At 43.4% G+C, this 16,822-nt stretch overlaps 1 protein-coding gene across 3 annotated transcripts in view; it reads left to right on the top strand.

The window, feature by feature from the left end:
- The window catches only part of Grin2b (glutamate ionotropic receptor NMDA type subunit 2B), a 446,827-nt gene that overhangs the window by 246,858 nt on the left and 183,147 nt on the right, over positions 1-16,822 (top strand). For all 3 annotated transcript variants that reach the window (XM_036180998.1, XM_036180997.1, XM_036180996.1), the window contains one exon: positions 6,520-7,118. In XM_036180998.1, the coding sequence (XP_036036891.1) occupies positions 6,520-7,118 (599 nt within the window). The remainder of the gene's footprint in view (positions 1-6,519; positions 7,119-16,822) is intronic.

Below are 16,822 nucleotides of genomic sequence, written 5' to 3'. Positions count from 1 at the left end.
CCAGAGCTTCTATTGTGTAGTTAGGATGTGACATTTCTAAGCAATGGTGAGGCTGGAGAAGATCAGAGATATTCCCATATTGCAAGGCATGGCACACAAAACCAGCACCATTCAAACTCATCCTAGATAGCCAACTCCAGCCTTGGTGAGCTGAAAAGAAATAGTGGTGTGGTCTGCAGAGGAAGTGATCTCTTGCTGTTCAGGTAGAGAAAGTTCTCCCCTTAGTGTGGAAGCAAAGATTCTATCTATCCCTTATGTCATGTCGACTCTGCTGAGAATGTAGACAAAATTTGAAAGGACACTCAGGAATTCTTTCAGAGCTGCGGAGGTAATCTGGATTCTTGTCCCATCATTTTATCCTGGCTTTCTAAGTCTGATAGAGTGAAGATTTATCAGCGGAATCCTAGCAGATCTAGACTTTCAGAGACACAGATTCCTCTCCAAGGGAACCCTTAAAGACTAACGTAAATTAGTGTAGCCCCTGTGGAAATCTATATGGAGGCTCCTTAGAAAACTACAGTTAGAACTGCCCTGTAATCCAGCTCTGCCACCCCCAGGGTATGCATAGCTGCTGAACTTTCAAGTGAGACATGGACAGCTGAACATCCATGATTATTGTGGCACTGTTCACAATAGTCAGATGTGGGAACCAACCTGGGTGTCATGAAGAAGGAGATGTCATTGGCAGTGAATTGGACCTGGAGCTCATCATGTTAAGCAAGATAAGCCAGACTCAGAAAGACAGTTACCCATGCTTTCTTTCCCATGTGGAATCTAGATGAAAATGTATGGTAAGATGTGAAGGTAAAAGGGGCACAAAGAGAAGGAAAGGGACGAGGAGGGAGGGGTGAAGAGTGAGGACTTGAAAGGGTAAGAAATGGTGAATACAAGAAAAGGGTGTGACACACATGAATGCAAATGTCGTAATGAAACCCATCACCCTATACAATTAATATACATATATTTCTATGTAAAATGACCCAAATGCCCTAGCAGAGTCATTATCCCTATGATGTTATGAAGTCTCAAGAATAATGCAAAAGATGTTAAGATACTAAAAAGAGTAACCAAGACAGCAAGCTTACAATAGATTTTAAAGTTGCAGCCTTTGACAAGGCAAAATTTTATTTATTTATTTACTTATTTAATTATCTACTATATGTTTGAGTGTGGTGTATGCATGTGTGAACAAGCAAGCACTTTATCCACTGAGCCAACTCTCCAGTCCAGAGAAAGAAAGGTTTTAGCAGAAAGATGCACATGTTAACCCCGTGGATGCCTGGTCAGCTGGAGTGTTTCAGGCCAAGTGAGCAGATGAAATATGAGGACATGGGGCCTGGTGGATAAAGAGTTTCCAAATCAAGTGCATTGGCTGCTTTTTTCAGTGAATAGGGAAGCTATGGAGGCTGGGGTAGAGAGCAGCATGATGGTTTAGTTCTAAAAGAATCACCCTGCTTCTTTTTGAATGGAGAATGAAAGAGGGGTGGAGCAGAAGTGGCTGGGCCATTGAGCAGCTCTTATGGTGATAGGGTAAAGGAGATCATGTCACACTAGTGGGTGGCAAGAACTGAATATCCAGTTAAGAAAGAGTGAAAGAAAGGAGATTGGGGATGAACAAAGATGATGCACTCTGAGTTTTCAGCAAATGGGTGTGTGTTAGTGCTGCTAATGTTCTCTGTCAGTGTGGCTACCTACTACTGTATCCTCTTATTAAAGTGCAGCCTGAGTGTGACTTTTCACGCCTACCTCATTCCAATAACATAGAATTGCACCATCGGAATAGAAATAGGAAACTCAATGATCAAGATTGTTTCTGTCAACTTCCCATTCCATAAATCAAATTTGTTTGTAACAGTATTGAAGAGCCAGAGCCTTTTTTTTTGGGGGGGGTGTATGTATGTATGTATGTGCTGTTTAAGATTTCCATAGGTAAATAAAGACTAGATCCTGCTCTTAAAAACACACACACATTTGAGAGTCAGGGAGATGGCCCAGTCAGTAAGGCACCTGTGATGCAATCATGAGGACCTGGTTTTGAATCCCAATACTCATGTAAAAGTCTGGGCATAGTTACATGCCTCTGCAAACTTGGCACTGGGACATGGGTGAAGACAGGTGGATTCCTGGGGCAGCCTAACCACTCTAGCCAATAGTGAGCTTTGGGTTCAATGAAGCACAGTCTCAGGAAAAAAAGTGTAACTTCTATCTTACTCATTGTTCTATTGATGTGAAGGAGAAGTACAGGTGATGCAGTCATAACGGATACTCTTACTAACCTTGGGGGAATTCAGAAGCAACACAGATCCTTCAGAGCTGTCTGGACTTAGAGCAAAGGGGCCAGGACTTTATACACCTTGATAGCCAATCATGCAAGGCTCTGTATTCCAGAAAGAGGTTTTAATTGTAGATGAATAGCTCATTTCATTTGAGAGACAGTGGCGTGCATGTTGGGACAGGGTACTGAGATGAAGTCTGTTGCCATGGGCACTGTGGTCATTGAGATGCTTAGTTATTTATTTCAGAAGTGAATCAGTAGGGGATCTGGATGATGAAAAAATGTCTTGTGCTGTTAATTCTTCAGGCAGTTGTTTTCTGAGGCTGATAATGGGATGTAAAAGTACTTCTTTTTATTTCTTCTTATTAGCAAATAAACACTGTGAACATCAATGTAATGGAAGTACAGTATAAAGGTTGTAGACTGATGGGGTCTAATGTACAATTCTACCTCCCCTGTGCTAATTGCCCATCTCAGTTAGGGCAGCCTTTTATGCAGGAAGACTTTCAAGATGCTCTCAAGGCAAGTTGAAGTGCATTCATGCAATAAATTTAGCTGGGAATTTTCACTGGGGGAGGTGGCTGCTCCAAGGACCCCTGAGTGTCAACATTTTGTAATATCATTAAGAGATAAAAATGTTCATGGGGAAGCAGAGTGAGCTGCAAACAGAATTATGTCTCTGTCCTTCATCCTTGATCACTAGTGGGTGATCATAGTGTATGCTGGATGTCTGCAAAGATGGATGTGTGGCTGGCCACCAGTACTTTCCACTCCATGCACATATGAATATTGTGCTCTGATTTGTGGCAGAGGCTATAATTTGCAAAGCCTGTCACCATTTGCAACTTAGAGTTAGATCAAAGCTTTGTTGGAAAAAAAGAGCTATTCTATTACGGACCACTGTACACCAGCCTGATATATCAACTAAATAGGCAACATTATACCCCTCATTATACAGGAAACCTTTGCCCAAGCCATGACTCTACCTCTTGATTTCTATTTGGCTTCACCAAACTTGATTTGGTGGCAGATACAATGGTTGTAGAAGACATCCTTGTTGAATAAAAAGGATTGGCAATACAGGATGGGTAGGGTGGGCTTGATGGGGGTTGTATAGAAAAGGAGTTAGAAGATGATGGTGGAATTAGAATGCGTGCTCAGAGTGCAGCAGGTGTGTGATACTACCATGTTAAATTTTCTTTTCTCACTCTCATTATATATTAGTTTTTTGCATAGTAGCTGGTAGTGTCTTTACAAGTTCATTTATAACTGTGGGGAGGCATGAAGAGAAGACCAGAAGAAGAGAGGGTCAAGTTGTTCTCTAACAGGTTTTTCATTCTCTAAGTTCAATATCATTAACACTGACCATCTGAGATGGGTAACTATGAGTTTTCTGCAAATCTTATTCTTGCTGTGTATTTGAGCCAAATATGGTGTTACCATATGTGGGACATTGCGTGCATTCAGGATTCTCCTAGTGACTAAATTCTGTTCACCCATCACAGAACAGGTCAGTTTATTTCATTTGCACTTGGGATCTTCTCCCTAGGTCCTGTATATCTTAAAGTATATTAGAAACATTTTCACTGTGTGCAACCACTGGGCCTGTGGAAACTTCACAGGATGAGATTTCCCACTTGAGAATCTCCAAGACCATGTTTACAAGAAAATCAAGTCACTATCTCCTCAAAGCAGCATCTATTCTAGATGAGCTGTTCTGTCAATGTGGGCTTTCTTTTCTGTCTTTTTCCCTTGAGGTTCTCTGCGGGTCCCTGACAAGTGTTGGAATAATTAAGCTTTATTGTCTCAAATACCCACTTGTCTTAGTCATTTTAAGCTGCTATAAGAATGTCATAAAGGAGACAGCATATCAACAACAGGAGTTTAGTTTTCATAATTCTGAAGGCCGAGAAGTCCAAGATCATGGTGCTAGCAGATTTGGTGTCTAGTGAGGACTTCTGCTTTGGCTTGTCGAGGCAGCTTTTCTGTGTCCACTTGAGGTAGAATAGTCAAGGCAGCTCTCTGGAGTTTCCTTTATAGGGACACTAATCCCATTTGTGAGATCTCTGCCTGTAAAGCCTCTGATCCCTCAAAGACAACACATCCTATTCTCATCTTGGAGGTTAGGATTTATTAACAGAGATGGACAACACTTACTTCACATCAGAGCTATAACCTACAGCTGAAGAACAGGCCTTGTATTATAGGGGAAGTCCAAGGGCAGGGACTAGCCTGGAGTTTGGAAAAGGCACACAAGCTGCATTAATTATTCTAGTCAAAATTAATTCCTTTTTCTCTAGCTATCTATTCTTGTTGCTTCATCCTCCCTACTTCTAGGACTTTTATAGCCTTTTGGAGCTAATCTCTGGCTGTATGTTTGAGCCCAGAGGAGACAGGCACGGTAAAGGTGAGCAGCATTGCACCTTTGGCAGGAAGACTTGACACTGCTGGGCAATCATCTCCTCCACTCTGGATAGGATAGAGTCAATGTCACCAGCTCAAGCTTGGGAAGCACACATTACTCTGGCAAAGCCGAGGGACTGGAAGCTCTCACTGCCCCACTAGGGTCTTGGGATACAAGTAGGGTATTTTCCAGCCTGTATTTTTTCAATAGTTGGCACTCGAGAAATACTTGGCTGTTTCTTGACTATTTATTCCTGAACTAAGAAATCGCTATATAATTTTGCTTAAAGCCCAATTTTCTTGGTCTCTCATAACTATACTTTAAAGGCCAGGATGTTTGGGAGTGGGGAGGAAATGTCCTTCGAAGAGAGAGGCAATTGTGTTAGCCTAGACTATTTCAAAATGGACAGAGGCCCTCAGATGGCAGGTGGGGGCACAGACTGAGAAAAGTGACTCCATTACCAGAAACAAATCAAGGAAATGGATTAGGGGAAAGGCTGAGAGCCTGTTCATTTTGTGCATTCAGATTCTTGTAGCTATAAGGTGGAGCTGAACTACAGGCTTTGACATGGCAAAACAGCAGATAAAGTGCAGCTTAAAATGGGAGGAATTTAAAATGGCTTCTCCCTCAGAAGGAAAGGGAGGAAAACAAGATGCTCAGAATTGGCTCTGTGCGTGTGTGTGTGTGTGTGTGTGTGTGTGTGTGTGTGAGTGTATGTGTGTGCATGTGTGTGTGTCTGTGTAGTAAACAGATGAGTCTAAGACCTGTGACATTATATGGGTCAGAAAACAAGCCCTGTCCTGTAGGCTGCTCTAAAATCAAGCACGCCACACGAAGAGTCTAGCTACCAGTATTTTAATATTTGGTTTAGAGGTGCTGTTTGAACCTTGCTCTAAGTTGTGGATCTTCTTGTCAGAGCTACAGTTAGAGAATAAGCTAGGTTAATCAAGAATGCTAATAGGTGTTCCCTGGTGATACAAACCTGTCATTTCAGCTACTCAGAAGCCCAAAGCAGGAAGATTCCAAGTTCAAATCCTGCTGGACTATAGGGTGAGTCTAGGTCCAGTCTGGCAAACTGAGTGAGAACCCATATCAGACTTTTTTTTTTTTTGTGGCAAGGAGGAGGGACTCAGAGGTAAAGCATAGCATATGAGACCCTGGCTTCAATCTCCAGTACTATAGGTTTTGTGTTACTAACACCTTTATGTTCTCGCTGGTTTCCATAGCTGAGTTTCAGGTCCATTGTGTGTGAGTGTTGCTTACACCAGCCATGTAGATAAGCCTAAGGGCAGACCCATGGCACCTTAGTTTATTCATTTTGGTGCTGAATAATATAAATCTACACACCCAGAAATTTAAAGTCCTCGAGAAATGGTGTGTGTGTGTGTGTGTGTGTGTGTGTGTGTATATGTGTGCATGTGTGTTTATGTGTGTCTGTCTGTGTCTGTGTGCATGTAGGCAACTCACCTGACTGGCATGAGGCGTTGGACTCTTCTTTCCACTTTTGGATTATTTGATGTTCTACTGTGTAAATATCAATGTGTTTCCTTTTGAGGAGCTATCTTAAGCTAAGACCCTGAGGAGTTCAGACAAAAGAGACTCATAGACCGATGCTGTTTCCTTTCCCAAATGCCAGGAAATACTCTTAGGAATGAATGTATTGTAAATGCTTAGAATTCAAAAAACATTCAATTTTTTTTTACTGAAAATTTTGAAAATGAAAAATTCTATGGAAAAAACGATGAACATGAACTTTTGTATGCCGTTGCTTCAGAATCCCCATGGATTCTTTGTTTGATCTTTCTATTTCTCTCTTTTTCTCCCACTTTGACTACTCTAGGATGAGTCCTCCATGTTCTTCCAGTTTGGCCCATCCATTGAGCAGCAAGCTTCTGTCATGCTCAACATCATGGAAGAATACGACTGGTACATCTTCTCCATTGTCACCACCTACTTCCCTGGCTACCAGGACTTTGTGAACAAGATCCGCAGTACTATCGAGAACAGCTTTGTGGGCTGGGAGCTGGAGGAAGTCCTCCTGCTAGACATGTCTCTAGACGATGGCGACTCGAAGATCCAGAACCAGCTGAAGAAGCTCCAGAGCCCCATCATCCTTCTCTACTGCACGAAGGAAGAAGCCACCTACATATTTGAAGTAGCCAACTCGGTCGGGCTGACTGGCTATGGCTACACATGGATTGTGCCTAGTCTGGTGGCGGGGGATACAGACACGGTGCCCGCCGAGTTCCCTACCGGGCTTATCTCTGTGTCCTATGACGAATGGGACTATGGCCTTCCTGCCAGAGTGAGAGATGGGATTGCCATCATCACCACTGCGGCTTCCGACATGCTGTCCGAACACAGTTTCATCCCTGAGCCCAAGAGCAGTTGTTACAACACCCACGAGAAGAGGATCTACCAGTCTAACATGCTGAATAGGTAAGTGTGGGGCAGTGCTGCAGAGATCATGGAGAGGACCAGAGAGAAGGGGATGGACCAGGGAGAGGTGGTTCAGGGCGGCAACAAGCTGAAGGCCAGGCTTGAAACGGCACCTGGTCATGGTCGGAGAGCATTTCAGTTAAACCTTGTTTTTTTGTGTTCTTATTCTAAGAAACAGCAAATCAGTTGGTAGAGTGCTTGCCTGGCACATACAAAGCCCTGGGTTCTATTCCCACCACCACATAAAGCTTGGTGCAGCGGTACATAGGGCAGGAGGATCAGAAGTTCAAAGCTATCCTTAGCATGAAGCTAGCCAGCTTGGGCTACATAAAACCCTGTCTCTCTCTCTTTCTGTGTCTGTCTCTCTGTCCCTCTCTCACTCCCCCCTCTATCTCTCTCTGTCTCTGTCTCTCTCTCTCTCTCTCTCACACACACACACACACACACACACACACAGCTCTCATTTATTGAGTACTTACTGTGTGCTAGATGGTGGTATAAGAGTTTTCATATTTTACCTCATTTACTCTCTCAAATAATCCCATTAGTCAGAGTTTTAAAAACTCATTTCCATTTTATACAATATGAGAATAAGGTTTATAGACATAAATTGTCTTCCATCAGACTGTGAGTGGATCAGCTTGAAATTTAACCCAGGCACCTCTGTTCCCTTCAATAGATTCAGGAAAAGGAACAGCAGCGGAATCAACTTTCCCTTGGCAAGCTGTTGCATCAGGGGAGTGGAGAACAGCCTCCGTGGGTCTATTAGCATACGAGGTGTTCTTCCCTTAAAGAACTAGACGTGTTCTCCTCACCTTTGCTCCTGCGCTGTCTCTTTTCACAGGCCGGCACGCTATGGTGGAGGCACCTTTAAGTCTGGTTTATAGCAAGACCAAAAGAAAGGCCTCTGTTTTAGTTGCTTTGGTTTTGCTCATATAAAATACCTGAAAGAAGCAACTTAAAAGGAGGGAAGAGATAGTTTGGGCCATGGTTTCAGAGACATCAGTCCATGAGAGCTGGCTCCATGGCTTCTGGCCTGCAGTGCAGGAGGAGGACACCATGATGGAGCAGTTTACCTCAGAGTATACACAAAGCAGAGAGAAACACGAAGGTATATCCTTCAAAAATATGCCCTACCTCCTCAAGAAAGGACCCACCTCCCAAAGTTCCTACCACCTGCTAAAATACTGGCACCACCAAGTATTCATCACATGACTCTCTGGAGGGATGTTTCACATTCAAAACTCCACCCGTGGAATGCTGAGCCCCTGACCTCCTCATTTGAGGCATTCTTGAGTGTGCTACACCCTCCTGGAGTGCTGACCGACTACATGAAGGGGGTCTTATACTACAGCTTTGTGATTTTCTTATTTTGGTAAAATGGCTATGTATGTAGGGTATAAAGATCTGAACAAAACAGAACACAAAGAAGAAAATTTAAATGACCTGAACTCCAACTAACCATATGTAATTATTAAGTTAGTTAAGAATCATCCTGGACATCTTGCTAGACATCTGTACCTATATGGGTTTAAATATATAATTTCATACAAATGTAGCTATGACTGCTGTTCAATACCTAACTTTCTTTATTCACCAGTAGGCTTTGAACAATCCATTTAAAGATTTATTTTGAACTATTTAAATAGGACATACAGAATATTTTTCAGAAGCACTGCATCCTCAGGCACCTGCCATCCAGCTCATGAAATAAAATACTAGAATGCACCCTGAGAAAGTTAAACCACCTTTGCTGAAAGTTTGCGTGAATATCCGTATTTAACCTCTGGAGGGAAGCAGATCTACTAACTCAAAACAAAGCTTTTATTTTAGAGTTCAGATGAAAAGCGGCTGTAATATGGCCATGGCAGTGACCATTCAACACAATGTCCTTTTGCTGTGAGCTCCGCTCTCCCACCATCCCTTGGTGGTGCAGAGGGTCCTGGCTGACCCCAATTTCTCTCAGGTTTCCCCATCTTGGGCTCCCTGGTACATTCTTCTTTCATTCTCGGGGCTTCGTCTGAGGGCTGCTCATTTCTATACTACTGGTGTCAGACTCAGTGTCTTCATATTCCCTGAGTTATGTCTCTGGTCATATTTCATACATTTTTTAACGTTTTAGGAATTGAGCCTAGGGTCCTGTGTGAGTCAAGTGTTGTGCTACTGAGCTATAGCCTCAGCTCACATGCACACACTTTTTTCTTTTATTTTGAGTTGTGATCTGACTAAGTTGCCTAGACTGGCTTTGGTTTTTCTCTGTAGCACAGACAGCGTTTGAAGTTGTTTCACCCCAGCCTCCTAAGTAGCTGGGATTACAGGCCTGTACCACCAGCCCTGAGTCTCAGCTTGCATTTTAAACTGGATAAGACATTTCTTTTGATACCATAGCTATTGGGAACTCATGTCTGCAAAGCTGAACTTTTCATCTCATTTCTCACTCTGTTTCAATCTTTTAACCAAATTTATACTATCTGGGATGTATCCTATTAGTAGATTAATGAAACTAAAATTCCAAGATCTCCTCAGTGCTGTGTGTCGCCGATCTTCCACACCCAGGGTGTTGTTTTCCATGGATCAAAGGCTCCCAGCATCTCTGGAAGGTCACCTCTGTGTCTTCCTCTTTCATGCAGCATTCCGGCCCATCTTCTTGTGTTGCATTGGCCTCCCCTGCACCCAGTTCTGCTCCTTTGCAATCTGTGTTGCAACTAGAGTGATCTACAATGGAATGTGATTTCATCACCTGCCTGCTTAATGCTTTCCAATGGTTTTTTATTGCTGCTCTAATAAGGAACTATCTCCTTAATGTGGTTTATACAGTTTTACACAGCATGGGCCCTGCCTGTCTTGGCAAAACTGTCTCATGCCTTCTCTCCCGTCAACATGACCTTCCTAGAGTGATGAAGACACTGTATTTGTTCTTTTATAAAAAACACCACAGTCTTTCTCACTTCCAACTCCCCTCTCTGTCAGTGGGTTTCATCATCCGGGCTGGAATTTTTAATGTAGTCCAGGGATGATGATCTTAAACTCCTGATAACCCTGACTCCTTCCTTGGACTACAGCTGTACACCCCCATATCCAGTTTATGTGTATGTGGTGCTGGGGATCAAGTCCAGGGCTTCAGGCATGCTCAGCAAACCCTCTGCCACCAAACTATGACTCTAGTCCTCCTCACTCTGTTTTGAACACCCCCTAGCAGGCCCTCTGCCACCAGTAAACACATGCACATGTCATCTACCTGCCCAGTGCTGGTCAATTCTTAGGCTTCCTTGGTCATGACTTCCCCTGGGAAGATAACTCTAAACCTTGGATTAACATCCACATTACATGCCTTCACTAAATCTAATGCTTTCTTAATGAAGGTACCTTTTAAAAAAGCTCCAGGAGAGCAAGCAGCAGCTTCCTGCCCTTTTCATTTTGCTGTCCTTATTCCAACACAGTGTGTGACACAGGGAAGCATGTGAGCTGAGTCCTCCAGGTCTGAGTACACATCCACTCTACAGAGAGGGGTGGCGGCTGGCCGCTCTTTCCAAGGGGAGAAATCTTCCTGTTGAATTGGCTCTGTAGACCCATGCACTCTTCTGTTATTTTTAGTGTTCAGTTCACACTGATTCATGTTAGCTTCCCAAGTATTTGCTGATTAAAACCAAAGCTAAAGGCCAAGGACTACTGAGACCAAACATCTATCAAAGAGCACAGATCAAGGGGACGTAATGGAAAGCCTGTAAACATAGTTCAAGCTTGCCCAGTTTTGTCTAAAACCTTCCCCCAGCGCAAAGAGCAACCTTCAGGTATATTATTTCTGGCTTAGTTCATCTTACACTAGAATGTAAATGCCACCTCTGGAACATGGGCTCTGTCCACACCCTGAGCCCACCATTGGCTTAACCTTTGTTCAGCATCTCTTGGGTCTGAAAGGCCTTGTGTTATCTCCCCAGCTCTCAACTGCACTCTTTCCTTATAGCTAAGTCAGGATGAGCCAGTGCCACTCTGGAGGACACTCAGAGCTCATGGTGCCAGTCTGAGGCAAACTTTGGCTTCACAGTGGGCTCCAGACTAGCCTAGACAACACTATAATACGATCTTGTCTCAAAAATATCACTCCCTGGAAGACAAAAACAAACTAATGAGCCACAAATGCATCTTTCCACTGCCTCAAGTGTCGCCAACTAGAAGCAGCCAGGCAGGGACTTACACAATGGAGCAAAGCTGCAGGCTCCAGGGAGGAGGAGAAAGAGCAGGAAGAGCTGAGCAGACAGGGTCCACTGTCCTGATGTTTTCAATGTGTTACTCAGGCAGTGGCTTCAGCCTGCACTCCCTACTTCTCTACTTTGTGGATATATTCCCCTGCCTCAGTCTCCGATGTTCTTTCCTCTGTCTGCTTGCTGGCTAGGCAGCTGTTCCCAGGTTCTTGACATCCATACATTGAATCCTTCGCTTCACTCCATGTCTTCACTTTTCCTTTCCTTGCAAGTATAGCTTTTGGTGGCTCTTGGCTCCAATTTGAAGTCTCTGCTAGGGATATTTTAGTAGATTATTTTAAACAAGTTCAGAAAGGCTTGGATTAACTAGCTGGGATTTATAAAGAGGTATCCTCAGGCCTGAGGTACTGTCACCAGGCATGGATGTCTGGAGACCTCCCAGGGATTCAATTAGGCACTCTTTGTCTTTGCTCTTCTCACAGCCTGAAATAAGACTTGCCCCTCTTCAGAGCTCTGGTCTCATTAGGGTCACTCTTTTCAATAACAAACCAAGAGGCCTCACTATTTAGCCACAGCAGGAAACCTTTGCAAAGGAAATAGCTGCAAATGGTTGGCTGTTTTGTGAGGAAGAAGGTCCCTTTGGTGGACTGCTCCTTTTTCAACCACAGCCCAGGAAGATAGGTTCTCCTGGAGGATTCTGGGAGGTAGGTTCATCCGAGATGCCAGAGGATGTTAGGAATGGAGACCAGGAAAGGGGCTTTTCTTCTCACCTATAAGCTCTATCCTCCTGAAGTATAAGAGGAAGCAGCCTTGTTTATGTCCAGCCAGATTGCAGCGTTCTTCCCATGTGCAGTAAGTTTCTCCATCCCGAGTTCATGAGCCAGAATAAGAGATTATATGAGGGACGAGGGAGGTGGCTCACTCAGTAAAGTGTTAGTTTGGACCCCTAACACCCATGAGGAAGACCAGACATGGCCGTGAGTACCTGTAATCCTAACACTGGGGAGGCAGAGACAGGAGAGTCCTGTGGCTTGTGGGACAGCTAGTCATGCCAAATCAGAGCCCCAGATCTAGGGGAAGACCCAGTCTCAAAAACTACGGGAGTGGTGGAGAAAGACTACTGATGTTGATATCTGGACTCTACACATGTATGTAAGCATGTGCAGGTGTACCTATATACACAGCACATATACATGAACATGTACACACACATACCACACACTACAGAGGTGGGGGAGAGGGAAGGAGGAAGGGAGGGAGGGAGGATTATCTGATGGGCTTGAATCTCAAAGACAGATGCGTACTTATGATTCACGTATTTAGAAATTCAAGAAGAGTTTTAAAAAATGATCCACAGAGAGGACCCTTACATCATTTAAGATCACCATATAAATGTTATTTATTAAGTAGTAATTTAAACCCTTAAGATACTAGCTGGAGATCTGGTGATTCTTTGTGGAGAGGTTCACTATTTCTCTCTCTCCCTCTGCCCCACCTCTGTCTCCTTTCTCTTTCCTTCCCTTCGTCCATCTCCTATCTCCCTACCTATCTAAACACAGAAGCCAAGCATGGTGGGTCATGTCTTTAATTCCAGAACTTGGGAGGGTGAAACAGGACTGTTTGAGGTCAACCTAGGTTATCTAGTGAGAGCCTGTCTCAAAAATCACGAATGAAAAAAGAAAGCAAAAGAGCTCAGTGAAATCTGAACAAACAAGGACCATATGATCTTGGTGTGCGTCCATCTCAAATACCACACAGGATGTATTTCTGCTGGAAGAATAGTTGTCATTTATGTGAAATTCAAGTTTAACAGGCCTCCTGGCTTTTTACTTGCTAATCTAACAACTCTAATTTGTACATTAATAAGAACTAATTTTCTTTGGAACCATGTCACATCCATTTATGTCTTATTAGTAAATACAGTACAATACCCTGTCATAATGCAAGGCATGCTGAGAGGGATTTATTCCAACTGGGAAATTCATTTGATTGAAAGAGCTAGAGAATTTCTTGCGGCTAGTGATGGATCCTCTACTGAGAAAAGTCTACAAGATTTTTGATACCAGGTCATCTGAAACATTTGGAAGAAAGTGACTAGCTTCATTGTTTCAATCCTATCTCAATGTTCCTGAGCTAGAGAAGAATTGCCAGCTACTAGTAGGCATGGGTCAATGTTTCTTCCTTTACCCTTCCCCAGGGAGAGTTCATGGCTAGTACACTGATGGTCCGTTTCTGTCACCCAAGTGATGGTGCACCTGCCATTTACTTCTGTGTTCTTTTTAAATCCCAAGAACCCAGTGTTTCTGCTCTCTCTGCTCAGCAGCATGTGGAACATGGAGAAAGAGCAGATGCTATTTGAGATAGATGGATCTTAATATAGCCATCCTCTTATGAATCTTGCCTAACGATTTTTCCCCAATGTCTTCAGAGTTCCTATTCAATGCTGGTTCTACACTCTCCCAGTATTGTTCCTTCTCAGTGAATGATGCCGGATTTGACTCTTCCTGGCTTGGCCATTGGGGAGTGAGGGATGGTGACTTGAGTTGGAGATATGGAGAAAGGTGCACCATTAGATCCTTATCAACAGAGCTGTGATGAATATAATCTTCCTGCAACCTTGAGGTAGATGCCCAGTTTTTTGGAATCACTGTGTTAGCTGGTTGTTCTCAGGGGATGCCCACTTGACTCTCTTGGCCTGGAAAGTGCTGGGAAGTTAAGAAATAAACAAAGAATTGAAACCATTAGATTTACACAGTATGAAGAAGAGCGGATTGGTCATTTCCATTTTAGTTGCTATCAAGTGTTCACTGAGCACAAAGCATAGGCAGATTCACAGTAAGGCAAATATATGTATTCAGTTTATACAGCTTAATCCAGTCCACATGTTAACCAGGTGAGAGTTTATGTGACTGTGTAGTTATAAGTGGAGGAGCTGCTGTAGTGGTCCTTAACCTTGTCAACCAAAGGCACAAAGGGATCTAAAAGAAGCATTTTCATATGAAATGTTTTGAAAAGCAAGAGCTACCTGTGTATACCAGAAGGGAGACTATCTCCTCAGTGGTTTAAGAGGGCATATAAACTGGAGAACAGGACTGAAGGATCTATTAATTATCCTAAAGGATATATTCAATGCTTATATTGCAGGCACAGCAAAGCAGATATGAAGTATATTTGGGTGTAATGATTGTTTAAATTATTATTTTCTCTAGTCTATTATTCCCCTAATCTTACATACATAAATGGTTATTCCAGTCAAGTAATTTTTTAAAATTTAGTTAAATGATTGCATGTGTGTCTGTCTATATGTAAGGTTTGTGCATGAGTGCAGGTACCTGAGGAAGCCAGAAGAGGGCATCAGATCCCTTGGAGCTGAAGTTACAGGACGTTGTTACCCTGTTACCCACATGACATCGATATTAGGAACCAAATTCCAGTTGTCTGCAAGAAAAGGAAATGCTCTTAACTGCTGATCCATCTCTCCAGCCCAAAGTGATTGTTTGCTTTCTCCTAGATATCCACTAATGCTTAATATCCAGGCCCTTATGTACTTATTTCCTTGATCATTATTTCATTCTATGGTATGTTTGTAAAATTTAAAATTTACCCATGGCCTAGGTGGAATTTATTTATTTCTCTCTTCCTCTTCCATTTCTTGCCTTCATTCTGTCCTTTCTCTTTCTTTAAAAAGTGACTTATAAGAGGGTCAAGGTGAAGAGGAAGGTAAGTAGGGCAAATGTTCTACTTCGCTGAGAACAATGGAACAAGGACATTGTGTGCCTATAGGAAGATACGATGCTACCCTGTCTATGGGAAAGAATAGAACACTTATATTTTTGGTTGTGAGCCTAGCCTTTAACGGCTGAGCCATCTCTACAGCCTTGGAGAGGCACAGGGACAAATAGCCAAATGAATGGAAGCACATGAATTCTGAACCAAAGGTTGTGGAGCCCCCAGCTGGATCAGGCCCTCTGGATAAGTAAGACAATTGAATAGCTTCAACTGTTAGGGAGGCATCCAGGCTGTGGGACCAGGACCTGTCCTTAGTGCATGAGCTGGCTGTTTGGAACCTTGGGCTTACACAGGGACACTTTGCTCAGCCTGGAAAGGGGACTGGACCTGCCTGTACTGAATCCATCAGGTTTAAATGAATCCCCAGGGGAGTCTTGGCCCTGGAGGACATGGGAATGGAGGGGAGGGGCTGGGGGAAGGTGGGGGCAGGGCGCGAGAGGGGAGGACAGGGGAACCCATGGCTGATGTAAAATCAAAACACAAATATAATAAAAAAATGTTAAAAAAAGAAAAGAATAGAACACTCTGGGAGAGGAAACAGAAGCAGAGAAGGGTGGTATCTCTTGGTAGATTAAGTAGATCTCACTTAGCAGAGAGATTCTGTCTCTGAAAGTGCAGAGTTGGAACCCATGGGATAGGCTAAGAGGGGAGGCATCCTGTACACACTGAAACACAGTATGCAGCAGCCAGGCAATATGAGTGTTCTTATTGCAGACTTGGAATCATGATATTCGACTTATAGAACAGCCCTAAAGCGAATGTCCTCAAGAAATACCCACTGCTCACTACGTTAAAAAGTGTGTCCTGTCCTTCCCATCCTCCCTAGCATCCCCTGTCCCTTTCTACTGCTCTGTTTTCCTCTATGACACTTAACAGACAACCTGCCTACAACTTGTCTTTAACAATTTTCCTAACTTGCGTTTTCTAGTCAATTTCAAATTCCTCATGTTTTGTCTTAAATTAAGGCTTGTATTCCTAGAATAACAGATGATAAGTTAGATGAATGCATATTAGGTAAGAGCATGAGTGAAGATAGGAACCATTATTGAGAGAGAGAGAGAGAGAGAGAGAGAGAGAGAGAGAGAGAGAGAGAGAATGTACAAATAGCAAAAATAACTGGCCTAGAACTTACTATATAGAATAGGCTGGCCTCAAACTCATAGTGATCAACCTGCCTCTGCCTGCTCAGTGCTGGAATTTTTAACCATTATATATTTTTACGAAACCTGAAGCCCAGGGACCTCCAGCTGTGGCAGGTCTGGGCTTCATCTGTCTGTTGACCTGCAGCACAGCCCCTCCTGTGCAGCTCAGAATGAAGCATTGTGGAAAGCCTGGCCTTCCTTTGCATGACTGGTGCTCATCTAATCCAGCTTGTCTCCATCTGTGTCTTCTTGGTGAATGGTGCAAAGATGCATCTTATGAAATGGAGAATAGATTCTAAGAGGTAATTAACCATTAGAGGCTGGCGGGCCCAGAACCTGGGGGTCTTGATGGCTGGGGCAGTGGCAGTGTTAGCCTGTTACTTGTTTGACCCAAGATCCCACATTGACTGTTAACTTTTGCCCTGGCCTGACTGCACCCCGATGACACTTGCTGTTCCTCTGCTTCTTAACCCAGACTAGGCATACATTCACATTTAATGAGAACTGAAGCCGACATTACTCAGAGATTGCGTGGGAGTTGTTTTTTCTGTCTGCTCTCTCTTCCCACCAG

This window comes from Onychomys torridus, chromosome 3 (assembly GCF_903995425.1).
Source record: "Onychomys torridus chromosome 3, mOncTor1.1, whole genome shotgun sequence".
NCBI lineage: Eukaryota > Metazoa > Chordata > Mammalia > Rodentia > Cricetidae > Onychomys > Onychomys torridus.
This window is presented reverse-complemented; position numbering and strand designations above follow the sequence as displayed.